General features: G+C 40.5%; 1 protein-coding gene across 5 annotated transcripts in view; it reads left to right on the top strand.

Moving 5' to 3' along the window:
• Nucleotides 1-25,766, top strand: part of VEPH1 (ventricular zone expressed PH domain containing 1) — a 209,514-nt gene that overhangs the window by 171,690 nt on the left and 12,058 nt on the right. For 4 of the 5 annotated variants that reach the window (XM_045852121.1, XM_045852120.1, XM_045852117.1 and 1 more), the window contains exons 12-13: nucleotides 4,096-4,213; nucleotides 23,505-23,641. In XM_045852121.1, coding sequence (XP_045708077.1) covers nucleotides 4,096-4,213; nucleotides 23,505-23,641 — 255 coding nt within the window. Of the gene's footprint in view, nucleotides 1-4,095; nucleotides 4,214-23,504; nucleotides 23,642-25,256; nucleotides 25,378-25,766 lie in introns of those variants that run through there. The other variant, XM_045852122.1, reaches the window with a different exon arrangement.

Genomic DNA, 25,766 nt, shown 5'->3' with positions numbered 1-25,766 from the left:
GGACAGTATGAGCAATAGAAAGGTGAACAATCGAAAGGTGAGTTATTAATTTTCTTCCCTTGATAAATTTATCTCACACTCTGGGCTCTGTGGCGTCAGAATACAGGTACTAGTAGCAGCCATCATGACACAGAGCCTTACCATTATATGCAAATGTTGGGGATTTTTTTTAAAAAACCTCTTGTTTATGTTTCTTAAAACAAACCTAAAGTTTGTGCCTAGAGTTGATCCCATTAACCATAGGCGCACAGAGCACATGAGGCAATCCTATGTTAGTATCTGTGCAAAAATAACTTTAGAATAGAATTTACATGTGCCAGAACCCAAACTTCTTCCAGATGTACGCATTCACTGATTTCTGGAAAATTGCTTCTCCGTGCCCTCTCACAGTACGCAGACCACATTATGACACCCAGAGGCCACTCTGCACTTATATGGAATCCATAGCGCTGACTCATGCCGTCACTGTCATCAAAATAATGCTGTAAATATCTTCTCATCTTTCCATGCTGCCTGGCTTATTTTTCCCCTAAGAGGCTTCACACGGGACTTTTTATATAGTTTCCTAATTCCTGCCCTCATTAGTGATTTTCTTCTAAAACTGAAGGAACTCTCATTTAATCAGCTGCTTAAAAACATCATTTTCCCTCCAGGGGCTTTTATTCCTCTTGCATTAGATGGTGTTTATTAGAAAAAGTACTTCTTAATGCATACTTACTATGATTATATATATTTTTTTTCCTTCAGTCAGCTGAAATAACTTGGACTTCCATATTCTTCAGGTTTTATTGAGGCCTGATTTGGAGTGCACTTGGAAGAGCGTGCCCCCTCTAAGCAGAATCAGAGTTTTCTTTGAGAATCAGCCAACAGGGCGGCCTACCCTTCTTCATGGCACAGTCTCAGTACTGATTCTGAATGCTGCATAACAAATTACCAGAAACCTAGTGGCTTAAAACAATATGCATTTGTTATCTTACAGTTTCCTAGGGTCAGGAGTCTGCTTGTGCCTACCTCAGGGTCTCACAATGCTACAAGACCTTGCCTGGGCCATGTTCTCCTTTGGAGGTTTAAATGGGGAGAGTCTGCTTCCAGACTCAGTCAGGTTCTTGGCAGCAACCGTTTACTGGGGTTTGTAGGACTGAAGGCCAGGAACTCTTACTGGCTGTTGGCTGCAGGCCACCTTTATGTCCTGGAGGCCACCCACAGTTCCCTGCCATCCATGGGCAACTCACAATGTGGCAGCTTATGTTTTCAAGTCTGGGAGGGCACTCTCTCTTTGCATCTAGCAAGACGGTTGGTTTGTGTGTGTGCATGTATGTATACACTATGATAATCGTGGGATTGATGTCCTATCACTTTTGCCATATTCTTGCTTAGAAGCAACACACAGATTCCTCCAGCACTTAAGGGGAGGAGATTATCCAAAGGGATGAACACCAGGAGATGGAAATTATTGCAGGGGGTTGGGGGTGTCACTCCAGGGTCTGTCCACTATAATCCCACTGAAATGAAATACTGAGGGAGTCACTCTAAACATGAATGATTTTCATTACTCTTTTGGAGTCTAACTGTCTTAAAGGAAGTTTGTAACTCTCTAAACAAAGTTATTCTTAGTTTTCTTGTCTTGAAAAGTAAAGTAGAAGCCATACAGAAGTTCTTGGGCAAGGCCTGAGAAAGCTGCAGGCTCCAGGAGGGTAGAGAAGATTAAGTCAGAGGAATAATGACCTCAAACATAACAAGAGGTCACGTTTTTTCAAAAATGTATATATCACTAGTTGTTGGTTTGTGTTTGCTTGTTTTGTGATTTATTTTGCTTTGATTTCCTACCAATATTGAGATCTCTGTGTGTTTCATCTGTCTCTCTGTTCAAGTTGGCTGTTTCTGCCAACTTCAGTGGTTCGTGGAACTACCACCTTTCTTCTTCACTCAGTTCCCTTTGCACGACACCCGAATCCTCTGAAGGAGGAGGATTTGTTGCCGCCTGCTTTTGACTTCAGAACGTGAACACCGAGACAGCGCTTCCATCTGTCTCAAACTCGTTAAGTAACTCTTTACCAAGACAAATGTGGATTATAGGTAACAACCTGGGACATGTCTGGTCTCAGAACAGGAAAAGTAAAAGGACTTTTATGTATTATTCTAAGCACTTTGTTTGCTATCAGTGTCTGCGGTGAATGAAAAACTGAACTTAAATTGTGTGGAAAATAGGGAAGTGATTTGCATGCCAATGGCTAAGTGCAGACTTCAGAGACTTCGCAGTTTCGAAACTGATATTTATGAACATCTGCGTTTCCCCCATAAATTCTAGTATGAAATTCATCCTTTGAAATCTACAAAACTCCCAGGTGCTTCTTCAGTCTTTATCTTGGGAACATGCTTTTAAAAAATTCTATTAAGTCTCCTTTTTTTCATTAAACACATTTGAAATCACTTTTGTTGAAACAAGATTGTGTATATACAAGCCTATTGGAATGACTAAAATATGGTATTAAATGTTAGCAACTCAGAAATGCTGTATTCAGCATGTGGAGCCTTCAAAATGTCCAATCCAAGAACATGAGCCATAATAGTCTTAATAAAAGATGTTTGAAGGCATTCATTTCTAGTCCCAGTTTATGCCTTTCATTCTTCCACATGTATTTATTACATATTTGCTTATGTGACAGGCACTTTTAGGTGCTGAGGTTATAACAGCCAATACAACAGACACCCCCCCACCCTCATTGTGTTTATGTTCCAGTGAATGTAAATGTTCCCTAAAAGGAAATCCCTTTGAAATTCTCATACTACCATTTGTATAGTCCATCAGTAAACTTTGAACTAGGCCTGCAAACCAATGTCACTCCATTCCCAACGTTGGACTAGATTCTGGGGATGCAACTGTGAGCAAGGCAGAATATTTCTGCCCTCAAGGAGGTTAGGGTCTAGCATACTTCTCACTTCTGTCAAGAAATGTAGACCAGGTAAACCAGAGCTCTGGGGCAGAATGTGGGTTGCCACTTGAGCATTCTCTATTTTAGATCCACCGTAAGCAGTCCATCCTTCAGCTCTTGGACATACTAGGAGCTGTCACTATGGGTGGAAGATAAGGGTGTATGGACCAGAGGAAAGGAAGTAAAATCACAGCTCAACAGAGGACAAACACATAAGTTGGCTGGGCATGTACAAGTCTAGCAAGGACATTAAATTCCTCTTAGGAATGCAACCTTTTAAGAGTGTGGTTCTGGCCACCCTGTAGCAGAGGATAAAAGTTATTTACATAATAGGAAAGCCTCAGGAGGACAGTAGAGCTATTTAATTTGGTTAGGCTAATAGTTCTCCATCCATTTACAATGTAATGGAACCTCTCTCTATAGAAATACATTGGCACAGTGCCACGGGGCTCATAAAACATGGGCACTCTTCTTGGTGTGTCAATTCTACTCAACCATTTGGAGGGGGAAGGTTAACTAATTTACCAATAAGTGATTTAAGACATTATTTTCCATTAAGACCAATACAGCCATATTATGGAATAGAACGCAAACTGTGCATACACTTTTAAGACAAAGCAAACTACTAAAACAATCCTGGAGCCGAAAGCTAAAGTATTACGCCTTCTTCCATAATTTCCACCAGCCCCCTGCAAAACCAACCTAATAAAAATAATTTTTGATATGGATAATTGATTCTCCTGTTCATGTAAAGGGTACCTAAAAGACAAATCCCCCAATAGTGTTCCTTTCAACCACAGTTGAAAGGTGTCCCTTTCAACTGCTACTTAGATGTCCCTTCTTTGTAGAAATTCTGGAACTGTGGCTAGATGCAAGAAAATTCTGGGCTACTTCAGGCTCTGACCCATCACCACCTACCCTGGTGCCCGGCCCTGGGGCCCATGCTCAGTGCCCTCTGCATTTGAGAGCACTCCCTTGAAAGAGCTTGAGATGCTGCTCTTTCCATAGTGGAGCGAGAGACGTCTTCTCAATCCTCCCACCTCATCCTTAGTACTAAAATTGAACACTGGCCATCCTGCTTCCAGGACCCCTTTCCAGTTTCAGAATCCTATGCAGCAGGCACATCAGCTTATGTTCCCTGTGCTTTGTGTTCCTGAAACAGGATCTGGACCAGGTACAGCTCCATCTGGAAGAAGTGAGGTTCTTTGACGTGTTTGGCTTCAGCGAAGCAGCAGGAGCATGGCAATGCTTCATGTGCAACAACCCTGAAAAAGCAACTGGTGAGAGACACCCCCTTACTGCTAAGAATCATATGCGCCCCTGGGATTGACAGGATCTATGAGCCCCGCTGTTCTAGTTGGCCCCCTTCTTGCATAAACATCCTCAGTTGTAATAACACACAGTAGTGTGCCTGATTGCCTCTGCTTCGTGCTGAGAAAGGTATCTCACCCAAGTGGGAGTGAGAAAAAGAGATGTTGAAAGGGAGAGACACATACACCAGAAATGAGCAAGAGAAACAATACCTTACATATGTAGCTGCCAGGAAAGCAGGTCTGGCCGTTTTGCCCTGGAACTATCTTAATTTCCACCCAAGTGACCCCGAGGTTTGGAGAAAGAGAAACATTCTGTCCAGAGCTTCAAAGAAATGAGACCGCACTTGATGAATGAATGAGCACACTGAATGGCTCATCTACTAGTCACTCCTTACACTTTTGCTTTACAATTAAAATGTGTAAAACTAATTCCTTAAAGAGTAAGAAATGATTTGAGGAATAACTTCATAGCTGGTTACTCATCCTCCCCCTTTCTTTCTGCTGCCCAAGGAATTTAGTCAACTTTCCTTCCCTAAAAATAGTCATTGCTAGTGAATATGAGCCAAGCTCAGTGCTAAACATATCAGATCCCTCATTTAACCATCACAAAAATCATATGAGGTTAGTATCAATATTATCTCAGCCTTTACTGCTGGGGAAACTGAGGCACAGAGCAATGTGATAACTTCCCAAAGTCACACAGGTAATGAGTTCACAGTGGCAGGATGGGGACTCGACCTGCCTTCGGGGCCCACACTCTGAACCATTTCACCCTTCTGCTTCCTGGTCACACTGGCCCCACTCTGACCAATGGAAACTGGTTGGTAATAAGCCTATGTGCAAAAGTTACGCTGTCCTTGGAATATGTCATCAGAGATTTTCCCTCGGAGAGGATGGAATTGCCAACACCAACAGAACTGCAGTGCAGACCAAGAGAGCGGTGTTAAAACACTGTCACGCTAAGGCCACTTCATAGATGAGCCATCCTCTACTCTAGAGAACCAGTGATTATACCCCTTGTACCTGTGCCTTTCATTTTAGAATTTTGTGCAGCTTAGAGATCACCCATTGTGACAAGTCTGTCCTCTTGATAACTGCCAAGATGTTGAGGCTGAATAGAAAGATGAATTGTGTTGATTTGGCCTGATGGGGATGTGAGGGGACTGAGGGGGGGCACTGATGGAAGTGTGTTACCCCACGGGAAAGGTGTGGATGGAAGAAGCTGGCAGTTAAGGATGCAGCCTTTGCAAGGCACGGATTGTTGGCTGATTCGAGTCAGGATTGGAGCTGATGACAGAGTGAACACCCCAATTTTTAAAAAGTTAATTCGAGCCCTGGCTGGGTGGTTCAGTTGGTTGGAGTGTGGTCCCATACACCAAACGTTGTGGATTTGATCCCCAGTCAGTACACATGCCTAAGTTGTGGGTCTGGTCCCTGGTCAGGCCACGGGATGATGGGAGGCAATGAATAATGTTTCTCTCTCACATCAGTGTTTCTCTCTCTCTTCCCCCCCCCTTCTCCTCTCTCTAAAATTAATAAAAAACAGCCCAGGCTGGTATGGCTCAGTGGATTGAATGCCAGCCTGAGAACCAAAGAGTTGCCAGTTTGATTCCCAGTCAGGGTATATGCTTGGGTTGCAGGCCAAGTCCCCAGTGGGGGGTGCTCGAGAGACAACCACCCATTGACATTTCTCTCCCTCTCTTTCTCCCTCCCTTCCCCTCTCTAAAAATAAATAAATAAAATCTTTTTAAAAATTAAAAAAATTAAATTAATAAAAAACATATCCTTGAGTGGTGATTAAAAAAAAGTTGGTTCAAACAAATAAGGAATTGGGGAATTGAATGTCTCCATTATAAACATTTCTAATTTCACCTATGAAAAGAGCCTAAAAGAAATTTTGAGAGCACAGCAAAGTAAGGTGCTTATCAGGTGGCTCTGAGAGGCCCTTCAGAATTCTCATTCAAGTAAGCTGAGTCCTTAGTTCAATAAACAGTTCGTCGAATCTGGCCAAGGGTGGCCTCAGGAAAGGGGCTGAAAGTTAAAAACACAAAGTGTTCCTTTAATATATGTTTTCTCAAATTCACTGCCATGCACTTGAAAAGAATATTTTGCACATTCACTCTTTCTTATTTGTGTTTCTCACAGTTAAATATAGACTGAGAACATATAGCAATAAAAATTCAAACAAGGCCAAATATTTTACAGCAGAGCATATTGAATCAAAATGTTTGGCCCTGAAAACTCCACTGTGCTTGGATTTCTTTGCTCATTTCCTTTCACTACATGAAAGGGGGTTTGAGCCAGGGAGAAATCCTATTTTAAATTAATATTTTCACCAAAAGCTCTTGAATCCCTGAAAAGTTTATATAGGTTGTTAATCTCATCTCCTTATTTTTATATAAGCATATAAATTACATATTTAATCTAAGTGAAAGGTCTAACAAAACACGGATGGCACATATATTATTAATGGAGATAATATTTGCATTCATGTCCTACTTGAATTATAAGTTTAAGGATGACCAGGACATAGGAATAAATATTTTGTGATTTGGTTATGCACAGCTAGCATAGTACTTGCATCTTATTTTTCATTTATGCAATGCACATTTGTTGAGGTTGAATGTCTCCTAGAAGGCATAGATGGAAAAATGAAGCATACTTCCTTGTATATTTTTAGCATGCAATAAATACTTGTTGAACCAGCAAATGAAAGAATAAATAAATGAGTATGAGAAATGGCCAAGCCAAAGCCTTACATATTAAAATATGATGTTTTGGGATTGTAATTATGCATTAACCATGTCGAATACATCACTATTCCATACCCAGTACATTTTGAATCTGATAGATGGAGGTTGGTGTTTGCTTCCTCCTTGAGAGAAGTCACCACAAAAAAAAAGTTCACTTCCCCTCCTGTCTAGTACTGGACATATGTGCCCAAGTCTTCTTACTGCTCTGGACTTTCTCAGTGCCCACGCAGGGTCCAAATGTCCTGTCAGCCACAGGGAGGAGGGTCTAAAGAAATAGGACTGGAGTCTAGGACAAAAGGCTGAAGAAACTGGATTTGAGTTTGTTTGTATGTATGTTGGTTTGTTTTTTAAGGTACTGGCAAATGATACAAAAATTGTTGTCAAGTATTCATTGTTCCAGCACTTAAAAAAATATTTGCAGGAGTGGTCAACACACAATACAATATACAGGTGATATATTATGGAATTGTACAACTGAAACCTATATACTTTTATTAACCAGTGTCACCCCAATAAATTCAATAAAAAAGAAAAATAAATAAAATATTTGCAGCTATTCCATAAATGAGGAACAAAGCATGAGGCAATTGGAACTTGACCTAGACATCCTACAATATAAATGCTTCTTTTTTTTAAGATTTTATTTATTTATTTTTTAGAGAGGGAAGGGAGGGAGAAAGAGAGACAGAGAGAAACATCAATGTGCGGTTGCTGGGGGTCATGGCCTGCAACCCAGGCATGTACCCTGACTGGGAATCGAACCTGTGACACTTTGGTTCGCAGCCTGCACTCAATCCACTGAGCTACGCCAGCCAGAACAATATAAATGCTTCTTAACAGAGTATAGACTAAACTACCGGACTCCAGAAATTGACAGCAAATCAGCTGGCTTACACAGTCACTTTAAGTACACTCCCCTCTTCAGGTAAAAGTCTCATCGCTCCACCAAATCCTACTCATCTTCCCACCAACTCCACCATCAACACACTGAAATTAATAAAAGTTTAATATCTGGTATTCGATAAAATATATTTTTGTCCAATTAGGTGCAGGTGAAGTCCAGGAAACTAAATGCTAGAACAGTGCAAAGGTCCTAAAAAGATTGTAATGGCTGGCATTTATCATGTTAACCATGTGCTCAACTTCACATGCATTTTTCTCATTTTCTTATCATCATCAACTCCATTTTACAAATGAGGAAACTGAAACACCAAGAGGTCATGTAATTTTCCTCAGGTAACAAACACAACCACTAAGCAGTAGAAGTAGGATTTTAATCCAGGTGAATTCTCCTGAACCTGAAACTTCAATCTCTAGGCCACATCCAAGTTAAGGACATGGAGTACTGGAAATTCCAAAAACAATGACTCCATTTCCTGGTCACAAAAAGGCCGACGAGTGATCTACCTTCCCCACGACTTATTCTAGTTGAAGAAGAGCAGGGACGTTACGCAATGCCGTGCGAGTCATCACTGCATGTGGGGAACAGTTACATTAGAAGCTATTTCCAGCCCTTCCAATTGCTGATTCAGTTTCTGATAATCATTTTATAAAAGTCCAGAGTAGATTAGAAAACTACTGAAATAACTCAAGAATTCTGGGACTCTTGCCTGCTAAGGTTCATTGCCAATCTCTTTACCCCACAGGAACGGGAGAAGGGAGATTGAGCAAGTAGTTTTAACAGCACAGAATTTATTTCTGGAAAACTAAGCCAATCACTTTTATCAGTCGCCCTCACGTCTTGGAATTGCTGGTGTGAATTAACAGTAAGAGTTAGTCAGCTGGCCATCCTGGAACACATCTGGCTTTTTCTTCAGTCACATTTTTGAAAAGGACTAGGGAAAACTGGGTTATGACTTTCACTCATGTTCCTTGAAACATGGGATGCCTTTGTTCTTACGTCCTACAAAGAATAACAGAGACGGCTCAGTTTTGACCCTTGTGTCTTCCTCTACAAATCTGAGCATTCCTGAGTATGATTACTGTCTGTATCATTAGATATTTAGGTATTGAATGTCATTGCCATAGGAGGTCTCCTTCGGTTATAAAATAAAATGAAAGCATTTTTTCCCGACAACCTGCCATCAAGATTCCTCTTTAGAACTTGAAGTCCAATATTCGTGCTCAAAGAGCATGCTGTGCATTCATTATATCACATGGCCAGTAGAGATGATTTCACAGCTGTATCGGGATAAGAAAAGCCTTTGTAAGGAGATGTGTGGCTTCCTTTCCTGGACACCTTCAGTGTGGCTGGGTGACCCTCCATTCCAGACACCAATGTGAAAACAGGCTAAATGACCTCTGAGGACCAGACTGTAGGGCACCAATAGCCTTGTGAGTCCATTCATATGGAACTTTCCCATTTAATTTCGGTGTCCACATTCACAAATCTTTAAAGGTGACAAAATAAAACTCATTTTGGATTTATGCAATGGCTGAGTTTGTGTTATAATGCCTTCCCTCCTACCACGTGTCAGAATATTGCTGTACATGCTGAATGTTGTTCAAGCACCAAAACCAGTGCAGTACCTGAGTAGGGTGCTTCGTGTTTATACACTGTTAGCGACCCCTGAATATGTATTAATTACGTAGAACCTCAGTTTGTTGTTCAAAGATACTTTGGATAACTATGGCAAAACAAATATGCACTTATAAACTCAGATATGTTATTATCCTGGAATCTTTGTCCTTTTCCTCTCTTCCCACATTTTTTTAAATTTTATTTATTTATTTTCAGAGAAAGGGGAAGGGAGGGAAGAAGAGAGGGAGAGAAACATTGATGTGCAAGAGAAACACCAGTTGGTTGCCTCTCATATGCCCCCAACCAGGGATCTGGCCCACAACCCAGGCATGTGCCCTGACTGGGAATCAAACCAGCGACCCTTCAGTTCACAGGCAGGCACTCAATCCACTGAGCCATCAGCCAGGGCTCCCCTTCCCATCCCGCATTAATGGTCTATGCCTCTCTGGTATGGGCATTCCTCTCTGTAAAATCTCTCTCTCTCCATATATTTATTTATTTATGTGTTTATTTATTTATTTATATAGAAATATATAAATATTTCTCTCTTTCAAACACACACACGTGCACACACCCCAGCACACATGGACACACCACTCCCAAGCAGAATAAATTCTCTTCTCCGTCCCTTCTATCATCTGCCCACACTTCTGTAGTGCCCACAACATGTTGCCACTCATCTCCCCTACAAGACAATAAACTAGAGAAGGAAGAACCATGGAATATGCATCTCTGTATGCCCTAACCAGTGCCTGGCACACAGTAGTGTTTAACAAGTATTTGGCAGCCAGATGGATGATTAATTCATGGATCATGTAAGTAGTAGGATGACTATGGAAAAAAATAGGGTTTATTTTGAAATGCAAATTTAAAACCTAACTTTTAAAAACCTGACATTTTTCTCATATTAAAAAAACCTTACTGAACTTTAAATTTGAATTAATATCTTTTGCAAAATAAACTTTCATGAGAAGAAAATGTTTGCTGTGTACAAGTTTTCAACACTTTATGGATACCCAATTTTTATGTTACATGAAAAAATTTCCACTCATACCTACACAAAGAGCCTATAGTATGCTTGCAATAACTTGGGAGCCTCCATGAGAAATAAGCTAAGATCAGTAACCTAGCACCCTTCAAGAGTTTACATTGATTTTTCTTCCAACATCTCTTTCCTAATCTTTTTGCCTTTCTATAATGAATCAACAATCTTACCATAATACAGGGTAAAAGTGTCTCACAGGCCTTATACTTGCAACAAAGCATTAGTCACTCTGTGCTTATCTACAAACCAATCATCGCACATGGAAATGTGTCCTTCTCTACTCAGAGAATAAGCTGAGTCAAGACAATATATGGAGGAGGAAATGCATGCTTTAGTAAGACAGACTAGTGAGTGAATCAGTCTCCATCACTGTACAGGCTTAAGATGACATTTATTTTAAAAAATCTGTATGTAGTTTTTAAAATAAAATACATTTTTAAAAGCTTTAGTTATCACCTCTCAGAGCAATCCTCATTTTTTATTTACCTTTATAAATACATTACAGATGAACTCTATTTTTCAACCATGGACTCACATATGTAAAAACACATAGAGGCACTTCTAGCCGCCAATGAGAAAGAAGCCATCCAATATCCCAGTAGGGTGGCCATATTTTGCCTTGGATCTCATTCTCCCTACCTTCTCAGAAACTCTACTGTGCAGATTACCATTTCTCTCTTTTCTATCAATTTTCTCCATCCCAACTGAATCCTCCCATTGGCTTCTAAACACTCAACTGACAGGCTCTCCTTTCTCTTCACCTACTGCTTCTCCCTCACCTCCTCTTTAAAGCCAAATGAGTTGTCAATGCTCAGTCTCTGCATTTCCTTGCCTCCTTCGCCTCTGACTCAGCCCCTCTCTGTCTGGTTTCTAAGCCCATTATCTCTGTGGCCATTAGAGTCATGCAAGTCACCCATGCATTGGATATGTTTCAGTACTTGTGTAACTTGCCTTGCAGCAGCATTCAACTCTGTTAGCCATTTCCTCCTCCTTCAAACATTTTCTTCCTTGGCTTCTCTGACACACACTCCTCTGCTCTCCCTCTGACTCCCTAGACACTTCTTATCCGCCTCCCCAGGCCCACATTCCTCTATCCCGCTATTCACTGTTAAAGCATCTCTCTTCTCTTCACTGTACACACTCTCCCCAGCCCATCTCTGCTGCATCTGCAGCTTAGTGACCACTTTGATGGACAACTCCCAAATGTGTATCTGCAGTCCAGGCCTCTCCTCCAAACTCCAGCTTTACATCTACCACTGCCTGCTTGATTGCTTCAAAGGCACCTCAGACTCAGTTCATTTAAACTAAAACTTATCATTGTCTCACCCTTGTCCTAAAAACCATTTAGTCTTCTTCCAGAACTTCCTATCTCAGTAAACACAACATCACTTATTCTGTTGCACCAGCCACAGACCCACCGTTCTCTCTCTCATCCCCAGTCTACCCACTGATATTGTGGCTTTTACCTTCTTAATTGCTCACAACCCTGTCTGTCTCTCCCCATCACCACAGAGCAAATTATCATCACCTTATACCTAAAATACAGGCAATAGCCTCCTAACTGAGTTCATCTGGATCCTTCTGATCTCCCTCCCACACTCAGCCAAAATGATCTCTTCAAAGCAAAAACCCAATTGTGCCAGCCCCTACATAAAACCTTACAATAGCTTCCCACAGCTCTTATTTTGAAAACCAAACTCCATAACATGCCCCTCACAGCCTCACATGCAATGGCCTCTCCCAGCTTCCCGAGCCTTGTCTTGGCCCATGAGCTGTCTGTTCCTCTCTGGTGGGAAGGACCTTCCTTCAATTTCCCATACACATAACTTCTTCCTGATATCATCAGGCTTTTGTACGTGCTGTTTTTCTTCCCAGAGAGCTCTTTTGCCCATCTTCACCTAGTTAATGAATGTAGATTTTAGCCTCTTCATTACAACTCAAATTCACTGCTGCAGGGAATCCTTCTGTAACCTCCCTAGCCAATACTAAGAGCCTCAAACCACCTCATACCTCTCCTCATAACACTTGTTACATCTTGTGTTTTTTAGGTGTGAGTATTTAGTGAATGTCTGTTCCCTCCAGTCAACACAAGTCCTATGCAGGAAGCTCCCCTCATCCATCCTCAGTCCCTGGCACAGTATAGATGCTCAATAAATATTTACCAAATAAATGAATGTCCAAATTTGTATCTTCTCAGAAAACTTTTGGTAAACTTTTTCTCAGGCAAGTGCTGACAAAAAAAATTTAATGAATGCACAGTGATACATTTTTAAGAGAAAAAAGCATATTCACATGGTGATGTTTCCAGTGTTTTTGTGCCAAATATATTTTTATATAAACAATAACTTCTTATATATGTTCTTTTGAAAAGCATTATGAGAGGTCATTTTATTTAACAGAGAATAAGGTATTATGTGTGCATGTATATAATTAAATACACACAGAGTGTAATGGTGCATATGTTATAGATAAACCTTCCAAAGGAGACATCGTAAAACTTCTATTTATTGCTAAAAAGTTTGAGGCCAAGTGTTCAACCACAACAGATAGAACTTGTGTAAACTGATTTCACAAAAGCATTGTAGACAACACCTTAGAGTATTCTAAAACACCAAGAAAGTACAGGCAGGTAAGACAATGGGTAAGATGTGCTCAACTTTTACAACACAAACAGGGCGACCCCCTTTATGGAACTAGTATGTCAAATCTATTTTCCCCAATGTGAGGAAAGCTCTACGAGGCACAGACAATGTAGGAAAGCATTCAACATTTAAAACTGCCTAAAATCCTATGGCCAGATGTTGCCTGTAATAACTATCCATGAGATCAATCATATTAACGAGATGACATGGGAACATGAGAAATGTGTGTGGAACCCTTTCTTATTCAAAGGTCAATTCCAAGACTGAGCAATTATCTCCATTCATTTCCACCATCCCTGATCTTTTCCCATTGGTCCCTATCAGTCATTGCTTGGCAAGTCTGGATGAATCTAACTTGATAGCTTCCCATAAAAGCATAAAAGCGACCATACTTACTGCTCAGAACTACTGAGCAGGTTACTTTCTTGGCAGGTGACTTTAGAATTTTTGTTTCACAGATGACATAACAAGCCAAATTCCACAAACATTGATTCTGAGAATTTTTTTTTCTGTAACTGTTGACTTAAGCCAAGGACATGCCTATGATCTTAGACTGCTATCTTATTGTTTGATTTCATGAAAAGGTCATAAAAATTTCCTTCCACGATTGGTTTTGCAGTTTTACTATTTTATATATCATATGGTCTCTTACTGTGATCCATCATGAGGCTACTATCACGTCCTAGAAGTTCTTGAGCTACATAAGAATCATCTAGGAATCTTGTTAAAAGTGGGGGGTACCTCATCCTATCCAAAAATTGTGATCCAGTGAATTTGGAGTGGTGCCTTGGAATGTGCATTTTAACAAGCCCACAGGTCATTCCGATGTAGGTGGCCCTCAGAACAGTTTGGGAAACATTGCTCTACAGGCTTATAAAATAGGAGCTCTGAGACTTTTTAGATCAATATTTTAATGATTGATAGAGAAGCCCGGAAAGCATATCACATTTTAATTGGTATGAAATTATTGAGAAAAGAAGCCATTCGGGCCCATGTAAAAGTACCCTGAAGATCTGTTGTCAAATTAAATTTCTCTACCATTTTGGACCCACAGCATCTTATAGGATGTTACAGAATCTATGCTGGATTACACCTCCTCACTTATTCACTGCTGATAAGGTATGGCACTCTAAAACACTGCCTGGATAGTCATAACAAACATGCCATTCATCACAATCCTTGGTGGTTTCAAAAACCACAGACGCTCAGTCTGCTAAACGTGGCTCCTGTGACCTCCTCATTTAATGCTTCTATCCCTCCTTAAGCATATTCTCTGTAATCATAGTTGGCTTTATTACAACTGGCACATACATACACAAATCAGTAAAAACATGGGAGGAAATTAAAGTAAATTTGAGACTCTCAATACATACAGAAAAATTCCCCACAGACAACATAGGAGTTGTAAGTCCCAGAAGGAGGGATTTCAAGGGGAAAAAAATTTTTAAGACATATTTTTCTCAATTTTTAAGTATACTTTATTGGTTATGCTATTACAGTTGTCCCATTATTTTCCCCTTTGTCCCCCTCCACCCAATATATCCCTTCCTTTCAGCAATCCTCTCCCCTTAGTTCATGTCCATGTGTCATGCATATAAGCTTTTTTGTTTCTCCATTCCCTATATTATTCTTAGCATCCCTTTGTCTATTTTGTACCTACCAATTATGCTTCTTAATCCCTGTACCTTTTCTGCTATTCTACCCCTTCCCCATCCCTGCTAATAACCCTCCAAATGATCTCCATATCTATGGTTCTGTTCCTGTTCTAGTTATTTGCTTAGTTTGTTTTGTTTTTAGATTCAGTTGTTGATAGTTGTGAGTCTTTTGTCATTTTACTGTTCATCATTTTGATCTCCTTCTTTTCTTAAATAAGTTCCTTTAACATGTCATATAATAAGGGCTTGGTGATGATGAAACCTTTAGCATTATCCTGTCTGGGAAGCACTGTATCTGCCCATCAATTCTGATAGTTTTGCTGGATAGAATAATCTTGGTTGTAGGTCCTTGCTTTTCATCACTTCGAATACTTCTTTCAGCCCCTTCTTGCCTGCAAAGTTTCTTTTGAGAAATCAGCTGACAGTCTTACGGGAACTCCTTTGTAGGGAACTGTCTCCTTTTCCCTTGCTGCTTTTAAGATTCTCTCTTTATCTTTAACCTTTGGCATTTAAATTATGATGTGTCTTGGTGTGGTCCTCTTTGGGTCCAACTTGTTTGGGATTCTCTGTGCTTCCTGGACTTGTATGTCTATTTCCTTCATCAAATTAGGGAAGTTTTCTTTCATTATTTTTTCAAATAACTTTTCAATTTCTTCTGTTCCTCTTCTTTTTCTGGCATCCCTATGATTTGGATGTTGACACTTTTGGAGATCTCCCAGAGTCTTTTTATTCTCTTTGTTTCTACCCTTATGTGTTTCCCATACTCAATGAGTTCTCTGAGCATTCTTATCACCAGTGTTTTGAACTCTGCATCTGACAGGTTGGTTATCTCTATTTTGCTTAGTTCTTTTTCTGAAGTTTTGATCTGTTCTTTCATTTGGGCCATATTTCTTTGTCTCCTCAATTTGGCAGCCTCCCTCTGTTTCATTCTGTTTATCAGGTAGAGCTGCTTTGACTCCCCCTCTTGGCACACCTGTTAACATTGTAAGAGGTAGACCCTTAGGTATTCGCCAGGGCAGAGCAACCTACTTCACTTGCTTGTGGTACTGTATGGGGTGGGGGAGCTTGGCAAAGGAACAATGCCACTTGCTCAGCCCTTGTCCCATTTGCAGTCACTTCACCCACTTCCCTTATATGACTGCACCCCTCTAGCTGTTGCCTTGGTGGTGCTTCCCAGAGTGGGTGGGTTTGTGTACATTCTAGGACCATGGGGGCCCTCTGAACAGACTCACCTGAGATACCAGCAGTTTCTTCCACCATCCTAATCCCCCCTGTTTTTTTTTAAGATTTTATTTTTTTTATTTCTAGAGAGAGAAGGGAGGGGGAAAGAAAGGTAGAGAAAGAATGTGTGAGAGATACATCAATAGGTTGCCTCTCACACACCCCCAAATAGGGACCTGGCCCACAACCCAGGCATGTGCCCCTACTGGGAATTAAACGGACAACCTTTCAATTCACAGGCCAGTACTCAATCCACTGAGCCACACCAGCCAGGCTACCACTGGTCATTTAGACAGAAGTTATGAGGCTGGAACTCTGGGCTGTGTGGTCTGGCCCTGGGCTGGGACCTCTTGTTCCCCACATGTCCCTCCCAGTTTTTATCTACCACACATGAATGTGGGACTGCTGGTTCCACCTGCCACCACTGCTGCCTCACCAGTGCCACCTCACCACTGCCACACTGTGTCTGCTCTGCCCTGGCTCCCCATCTCCACCCTTCCTACTCGTCTGGACCAATATTTCTTCTTTAAATCCTTCATTGTTGGACATCCATACAGTTCAATTTTATGGCAGTTCTGGCAGTTGTTTTTCATTTTAAGGTTAGTTGTGATCCTTCTTATGGTTGTGCAGTAAGGTGAAGTGTGTCTACCTATGCCTCCATCTTGGCCAGAAGTCTTTTTTCTCAACTTTTCGTTAAAACCTATGTGTCTGAAATTTATAATTTCTCTTTCAGAATTTGTCTTCTTTTGAAGGTATTTATCTTCCACAATCAAGAAAGAATATCTAAGAAATAAAATATCATAAGTTAGACTCATCACAATGTTAATGGTGAGATATTTATGCACAATGCAATGCTTTCAAGCAAAAGTTGTGTAAGCCAGAACATATATTGTGTAAGGAATTTCTGAATCTGGAGGTTGGTGTGCAATGTGAATAGTAGTTGTTTGGTGATCACTATCTACAGTCATAAGAACAAGCAGGAAGTCTGGAGGGAAAAATAGGGAGAAGCCACAAAGAATGAAAAATGTTCCCAATGCAGCCCAGCCCATTGGGCTGGCTTGAAAATGGAAGTCTTGGTGAATAAATGGATCAGTTACTCAAAAACAGGACTCTATCTCCCTTTGGGGACTCTGAATTGCCTGTCACACCTGAAGTTAAAAGTCTACAGTCCTTGAACCTTGAAAGCATTCTTGTCTCACTCTGAACTCTCACCATGCCTAATACTTTTATGTATATGTTTCATTATATTCTAGATTGAAGGGAGCAAGATGGGTTTTATCCTAGAGCTGTAAGGGTAGGGTATTTATAAAAAGTAACTGTTCATCATCACAATAAAAGGATGAAGATGATCATTCTATGTTATGATGACCGTGACCATGATCATGATCATGATGAGAGTAGCTGCTATTTATTAATCCCGTACTATGGACCAGGCACTTCACTAAGCAAGGCCACTGTTAGCCTTTATGGCACTTGTATATGCCTTCATTTATTGTGGTTGAAATACACTTACAGGGGCATGGCTTCAATAGCAAAATTCAGGCTGAATTTGAGCCCCCACTCACCACTTTGGCTGAGTGCTCCTGTGCAGTGAACAACCTACACAGCCATTTTTGGTGGCCCCGTTGTTTAAGCAGACAACTCTCAAGGAAGCTGAAGCTCAGTGACTGGCTCAAGACCAGTCAGCTTGTAAGTAGCAAGCTCTGGGCTTCAACTGACATCTGGCTCCAAGGGCACTGCCCTTGCTCCATAAACTACAGGCCAATACCAGAGAAAGTTTTAGGTATAGCCCTAAATGATCCAAACATGATTTAAACATGAATTAAAACACACCATGTTTAAATAAATTAAAATTGGCCAAAGACATATTCAGAATTGTAAAAAACCTTAGAACAAGATAGAAACCTTGAACTCTTGAATGTTTATAGTCTTGAGATAAAAGCAGGTATATAACTACAGAAATTATTATTTTTCATTCTGTTACATTATAATGTTCTAGGTTCCCTGCATCCCTGCTGTCCAAGGATCATTAGGATTGGTTTCTCCTTGAATCTCATGCCTCACCTCTTGCTCTCCAAGTCCCACTAGGTTCCGTCACACAGAATGAGTAACAGACAGTTCCTAAGATGCATTTGATACCTGCTCTGTAAGCCTTGGCCCTTTGCATGATTTTATTTTCTAGAATACCCTTCCTCCCTTTATTGTCAGAATCTGCTACATGTCCCTCAGAATTTAGCTCAGTCAACATCTTCCCCAGGAGATGCTTTCTGGGGAGCATCTTGCTTGTCATGCTTCCTATACCCCAGTTTAGAATATGGGGTAGGTACCTCTCCTGTGTATTCCAGTCTCCCTTATCTCTGGCTTTCAGTTACATCCAGCCACTGGGGATACTGACTGGAGGTGAGAGAGAGGGAGAAGAGTGAGGTCAGGTTACTGAGTCCCAGCTTCTCCTCTGCCTGGTCCCTGTAGGTTGACTGTGTCCTCTCCCCATGGCCACAGCTCCTCTCAGGCCAGGCAGCTCTCTCCATACAGCTCTGCCTCTGGATGCTAAGTGTCCTCTCTGCCTTTTCCTTTTCAGGCAGAGGAGTGTTTATAATGCCTCCTCACAGTTTCTGGGCCCAGAGTACTACAGTGCTTTTCCTATACCTTGCTCACATCTATGTAGATGGTCCCTTTATTAACTCACCCAACTGCCCCGCTCGAGGTGCCACCTGTTTTCTGCTGGGACTCTGCATGAAACAGAGCTGATCCCACCTGGGGTCAGTGAGGCTGCCTAGCTGTGCTGGCTGGGCCTCTGCAGGCCCTAGGCCTCTTAGTCCTTAAGAAAAGCAAGATCCTCCCTAATGGGGCTTCAGAAGAACTTTCAAATAAAGCCCAGGATGGCCTTTCCATGACTGTTTGATACCCAGTCTCTTTCCTGGATCTGACTCCTGGGAAACCGTGAATCACCCTCATATCCTCAGCCTTCAACAGTCCAATGCAACTGCTTCTAAGCTCATGGCTTCTTCCAGCTTGTTTAGTTTTTTTTCTTTTCTTTTCATGTGCTTTCCCTCCCACATTCCTCTTGTTCCCTCAGCCCTTTTCTGTGCTCTGCTTAGAATATTCTTCTCCCTTCTTCAGCGGGGGCCCCGCTCTCATGCGACCCCCTCATGCGACCCCCTCACGCGAGAAGTAGAATTTCCTTTTTCGAGCGCTTGGCTTTTACTTCTGCAACGGCATTCTCCAAACTCTATCTACACTGAGCTGTTGAATTTCTAAAATGTTTTATCTGTCCATAAGATGATAAATTCAAGCTCCCTCTGAACTGGACTTCAGATCCAAACATAGTGCCTTACAGTTTGTCTGTGCTCAAAAGTATGTGTAGGAGGGCTGGATGGTTGACTGATGAACAGAGGGATATTATTTATTACTTTACTCTTCCTTCTGTGGGGTTTCTGAGCTTTAAAGTATCTGTCTGATATTATCTCATTCTTCTTCACCAATTTCCTGTTAAGATGAACACCTTCAAAACTCATTTTTTATTAACAAATATTCTCAATGCTTGGTACGAAAAAGAAATACAATTATTATATGCCCTGGCTGGTATGGCTTAGTGGATTGAGCACCAGCCTTTGAACCAAAGGGTTGTTGGTTCAATTCCCAGTCAGGGCACATGCCTGGGTTGTGGGCCAGGTCCCCAGTAGGGGGTGTGCAAAAGGCAACCACACATTAATTAATGTTTCTCTCCCTTTCTCCCTCCCTTCTCCTCTGTGTAAAAATACATAAATAAAATCTTTTTTTTAAAAAGGAAACAATTAGTATACAAACATTCATATTAGCATTCTGAAAGACTTTTATGTTGATAAACATGGTAATAGTTTGGGTTCTAACTACACTAAATAATTCAGTTTAATATTCCATAGTTTTTTCAGCTAACTGATAATTAAAGAAAGAAATAGATCCATCTTGGTACAGAATGTCTTAACCAAATTGTGGTGCTTTAAATAAAATAATGTGCTTATTTGCAAGTGAGAAAATATTTAAATATCCTGTATGCATTACATGTATACAAGGTAGTCTTAGACACATGTTCAGTCCCTCATGGTCTCACTGCACATTGCATTTTTCAAATGAAATATAATCATGCTTAGAAAGAATTAGTGCCATGTTTTACCCATGGACGGACTGTGATATCATATGAGAATTATTGATTACAAAGATGTGTGTTGGGCAATAGACTATTAAAATGATACATACAGTCATGCATGTGCTAGACATAATTGCGAAAAATATTTTAAGTCTTTCTCTTTCTTCTTTTTTTTTTTGCCTCTTGGGACTACTTTTAAATTAATCTTACAGCTACAAATAACCTGGCTTTTACAGAATTATCTGAAGCTAACTCTGATGCCTAATTAGGGCCCTCACATGTAGCTACATTAAAGTTCTGCTAACATTCCCTTGCTAAAACCCTTTCCACAGACTGTCTGCTGGAGTTAATTTTCTCTAGGCTACAAGGAAAAGCCCTTGCTTAGCAGCATTTCTCTACAGTCTTTCTTCCTTTGTTCTCAAGCAAGCCTATCATTTTGTCTGGAGCCCTTCGCTGTTGTTACGGGGGGCATGTGGGTCTGTGGGTCTAACATCCCCTCCCTGCTTTGTCTCAAACAGTCCTTTCAACTGCTTTGCCAAGTGCTCCTCGCACATTTTTGACACATACTTTTCAATTGAAACATGTAGATCTGCCTTGAGGAGAAATACTTGTAGTTAATCTCCTGTCCCAGATCCAGAGGACCCACGTGCTTACATATTACCTAAATCAATCATGTTTTCAAAGCAGCTCAGATCACATGGTTATTTCAGATGCTTCTCTGAATAAATATGGAAAACTAAAACAGGAAACTTGAGTACATGGCATTGCATTAGATCATCTTTCCATGAAACCCATGGAAAAAAGCAATGTGATTACAAACTGTGAAGTAAAGTCTTTAAGAAAAGTAGTGGTGGGGTGGGGGGAAGTACTTTGCCACTTACCTAGTGTCCTCACATAAATTTCTTCATTTTGATTTTGATCTCTTGGCATCCTTGTTACACAGGAGATAACTATTATTATTTCCCATTGCTGATCAGAAAACTAGTTCAGAGGACTCAAATCTAACTGTTCTGACATCTTATTCAAAATCTTTGAATGTTACAGTTAGATTAGCAATTCTTTTTTCTAATTGGAAAGCATGAGAAACGGGTATTAAAATTTTATAAAATCTAATCTTGGCTTGGGTTTTTTGTTGTTGCTGCGTCTTTTGTTTCCTTTTTTTCTCCTCTTGGATCTCTTCTTGGACCTTTCCTTCCTCTTCCCAGATGGGCAGCTGTAGCCTTCTCTCGTGACTCAACAGCACAGCACACTGTTAGCAAATACCCATTGAACACGCAGCCTAGGCAGGCAGACCCCAGGGGAGGCTGCTCTGGCTCTAGCACAGCAGAGCACCTGGAGAAGTCATGGCATCCTAAATGCTTTACCTGAGGGAACTGCAGAGTAGAGGCTGCCCAGAGGAAGCCCCTAGTTTATGGAAAATTTTAAGCTGCAAAGAACACTACTAGTTTTAAGAATGATCTACGTCAGCCCTGACTGCTGTGGCTCAGTTGGTTGGGTGTCATTCCACAGGGAAAAAAGTCAGGGCACAGGTTTTAGGTTGTCCCCCAGTGGGGGCATGTAGGAGAGGCAATTGATGCTTCTCTCCCTTTCTCCCTCCCTTCCCTTCTCTCTAAACAAATAAATAAATGAAAAAGAATGGTCTGAGTCAGATGATTCCTAGTAAAACAAAGCAGAGCACTGAAATCCTTTTCTTGATTCGAGTGTCAATACTTCTTGAGTCCTTGCTTTCCCCACTCTCAGGTATGCACAGTGCTAACCACCAAGAAGCTTCTCAGGAGATGGGAGTCACTTCTCAACACTTTTGTCTCGAGATCGTCAAGATGTCACCTCAAACGTCCAAGCTCTTTTCTGACCACTTAAATGCATGGGCATCAACCCCAAGTCACTCTCCATTCTATTTTTATGATAGCCCCATCACTATCAAACAATATATTCAATATACATTTTCTGTGTTCAGACTTAATTTGGGATTGGCAATGGAACATCCAACTGAATAACAAGAAAAAAGAAACCAAGCCAGCCTCGTTTGAACTTGGTTTATGAAAACTACACGTTTCATTATTCTTACCTTGAAAATGCAGTCAAGGTGGACAAACCCTCCTCTGACATACTTTGTACAACCTACATTAGAAAAGAGAAATGGTAGGATAAGAAGGATCAGTTGTGTTCATATGGTCAAATAGGCACTATCCAAATTTCCAAGTGACAGAAAAAAAATTGATCACTTTCAAGGTGCTGTGAAAATTGAACATAAATCTATGTAAGTAAATATTGTCATGCTCCCCAGAAATCAGGTGCACTTATATAAATTTAAAGAGTGAATATTATGTTATTGATTAAAGAAATGAAATTCTCCAGTTTGACGTCTAAACTTTTGATGTAGTAACAGAGCTTCTGATTCTATGATTATGTGTAATCATAAACACTCTACTTCAATGTCAAATTAGTCTATCCATTCAGCAAATAGTTACAGACTCCCTGTTATTTGCCAGGCACTGTATTAGATGCCTGGTGAGGCAACCATGAACAAAGCAGACACACGGCCCTCACGGAGCTTTTGGTGGAACAGGAAAGGGAGACATTAATCAGACAAACACCAAAAACAATCTACAGATGATGATGCCTGATATAAAAGAAACATGTCAGATGCTATGAGAACATACAACAGGCAAAACCACTCCGGTCTGGGTTTGGGGAAGGTCTACCAAAGGAAGCAACATCGGGGTTGAAACATGCATGATTAGTTGTTGACTAGGCGAAGATGGGAATATGGAGAGTGAAGAGTGTGTGTGTTCCAGACGGTGGAAATATCATGTTCAAAAGGACTGGGTAAATTTGCCTTGCAGCTGTTATGGCTTTAGGAAAACATGTCTTTTGGAGCACTGTATTGACTTTTGCTGCCAAATAGCTAAATATACTTGGTTTGTGATTATTTATGAAGTTATATTTCTAGGCAGTTCATGTGAACAGAATATCATGAAGCAAAGGAATTAAGAAGCACAGAAAAGCTGGCTAGCTGGACGAACCTCAGAAACTGCTAACCAGATGCTCTTTTTGTGAACTGTATTTCCTTTGAAAATCTCTATGAGGTCTTTCAACACTTTCCCATCATCATCTCTAAACTGCACATTATTTTAGGGACAAAGGGGGAGAGGTTAACAAAATTCATAATTTATAAGCCCACTTTCCAAACATGCATACTGGGTTCTGGTTCACTGGACAATTCTGAATTTTGATCACTTGCCAAACAAATAATGGAAAATAAATGGCTTGATCATTCTGTTACCTTCAACAGTTGTAAATCAAGATGGCCAGCCTCTCATAGAAGGAAAACTCAAAGAGAAGCAAGTCAGATGGAAGTTCATCAAAAGGTGGAAAACCCGTTATTTCACGCTGGCTGGAAATCAACTTCTGTTTCAAAAAGGAAAGTCCGTAAGTTCCTCTGTTGTTTCTTACACTTGCATTTTTAAGGTCTTGATTGGCACCGATCAGCTCAGTAGGCATTTTGTCTTGAGTTAAAATACCGATATATTTTTCCTTCTCCATTTTACAGTTTTACAGTGTTATTTTGTTACCCACGTTCCTTGCACTGTCTATTCTGTTGAGTTCTATGTTAGTTGGTTCACGATCCCTGTTAAGTTTATTATGGGGACTGTTTTTGTTGACTGAAGTTTTAGAAGATAAACTGCTCTTGACCGAAACACTGTGCCTCTTGTTGCCTTGTGGGTCACCTACATAAATGTGTGGCTCATCATAGGGACCGTGATTTCTTTTGTGACTACAGGTTACATTTAGACATGGGGACCTAAGGAAGGGGGAGCATCGGCAGGGAGGAAGAAATAAAGGCTGATTTATTTTAAGTAACTTTTGACATCAACACATTCATTTTGATTAGGGAAAAAAAGATTACTGTCTTTCATTCATGTAATATTCAGTTAATGAACAAAATGGGACTAATTCTAAAAGAATTAATATTTAACAGAATTTTCCATCTGAACTAGGATGCTCGATAAAATCTGAATTCTAATTTTCAGTGGGAAACATATCTCCCATTAACAATGTAAAGTTAACCCCTTCTTGTCAAAGCAGTTTTATTTATCATTAAACTCTACTCATTCAAGATCAGGGCAAATGAAATCTTGACCTACTTCTTGGCTAGATCGAAATGTAATGGCTCATCACTGCTTGTCACAGGACACACAGGATTGCCTCTCACAGTCCTGGGAGGTCAGCACCATGACCATTGCCATTTTGCAGGTGGGGAAACAAGGCTCAAAGAGCCTGATTGGCTTGACCAAAGATGGGGCCAGTAAGGTAGGCTGGAGCTGGAGTCAGGCCGGGGCAGTCAGCACGACACCAAAGCCCTGCTTCCCATGTTCCCTAAATGCAGAGCCAGTGGCAAACCAAACCGTGTTGGAATTAATTAATGGAAGGTGTTAAATTACTTAAAAATAGTTGCACTGAGAACATACATATGCATTGTATCTTTGGAGTGCCCATTATGAAGTTTATTTGCATTTATTACCCAACAAGAATCCAGAACGGTATATCTGAATTTGACAAATTCTGATCAGTGCTCTTTTAATCAATAAAACTTCATGTTAACTTTTTGAATGGACAAAAAGAGACTTGGATGACACCTACTCTGAATTCGTGTTACTTTCTTCATTTGTGTGTATTACAAAATATACAGATGGATTTTTCTGTAGGTGAAGATCTTTTTTAAAGAGAAATATAATGGTGTATTCAATTTAGACAGTTATTTGAGATTTTAAGAGACTTTTTTTAGCATAGGTTCACCTTGAAGCATTTTTAAAGTGTTAAAAAATGGCCACCCGAATGTCCCGGTTTTAGTAAAGCAATCAGGAATAGAAGCTAAGTTGTAGTGATTTCTCAGATCCCTTGAGACAAAGCAGAGTCAGGAGAAAAGAGTGTTTTTCCTGAACTTAAATAATGACCTTTAATACTTCTTGACTCAGAGCTTTTTAACAAAGTTTAAAGAATAAGCTATTTTATAATTGGCTGACTTGTTTGACATCTTTATCAGGAAATAATGGCTTGACATTCCCGAAACCTGACGAAACATATGGCTCAAACATCGGGAAATAGTACAGTGCAGCATGAGGACCACAGAGCAATCGCCCTCACCCCCAGGCACACAGCAACCAGGCGGTGATTAGCCATCTAGCCAAAGCTTCAGCCACGTCGTAAAGGGCTTTTCTTGTAAATGAGAAAAACGTGAACTTTAAAATAAAAACTACAAGACCACAGTGTTATTTTCTACTGTTAAGAACACCGTTGCATTCTTAAGGTCTTAATCTCTACTAGCCAGAGAGGCAGCAGTGTCCTTTGGCTTCCCGTCCGTTTCTATCTCGGCTAACTCACTGTCCCTTTTTAGGTTACTACGGTTTCATTTCTTTCTTAATCGGTTCTTTCATGTATCAATTTCTGTACTATAAACTAACCCCCAAAAAACCATTTAATTACTGTCAGATACTATAAATCAAAGTAAGCTGGCAAAGGATTGTCTACTACAGATATCTTCAAACTTTATCCT

The sequence above is a fragment of the Phyllostomus hastatus genome, unplaced genomic scaffold (genome assembly GCF_019186645.2).
Source record: "Phyllostomus hastatus isolate PE091 unplaced genomic scaffold, TTU_PhHast_1.1 phas_contig_86, whole genome shotgun sequence".
Taxonomy (NCBI): Eukaryota; Metazoa; Chordata; class Mammalia; order Chiroptera; family Phyllostomidae; genus Phyllostomus; species Phyllostomus hastatus.
This window is presented reverse-complemented; position numbering and strand designations above follow the sequence as displayed.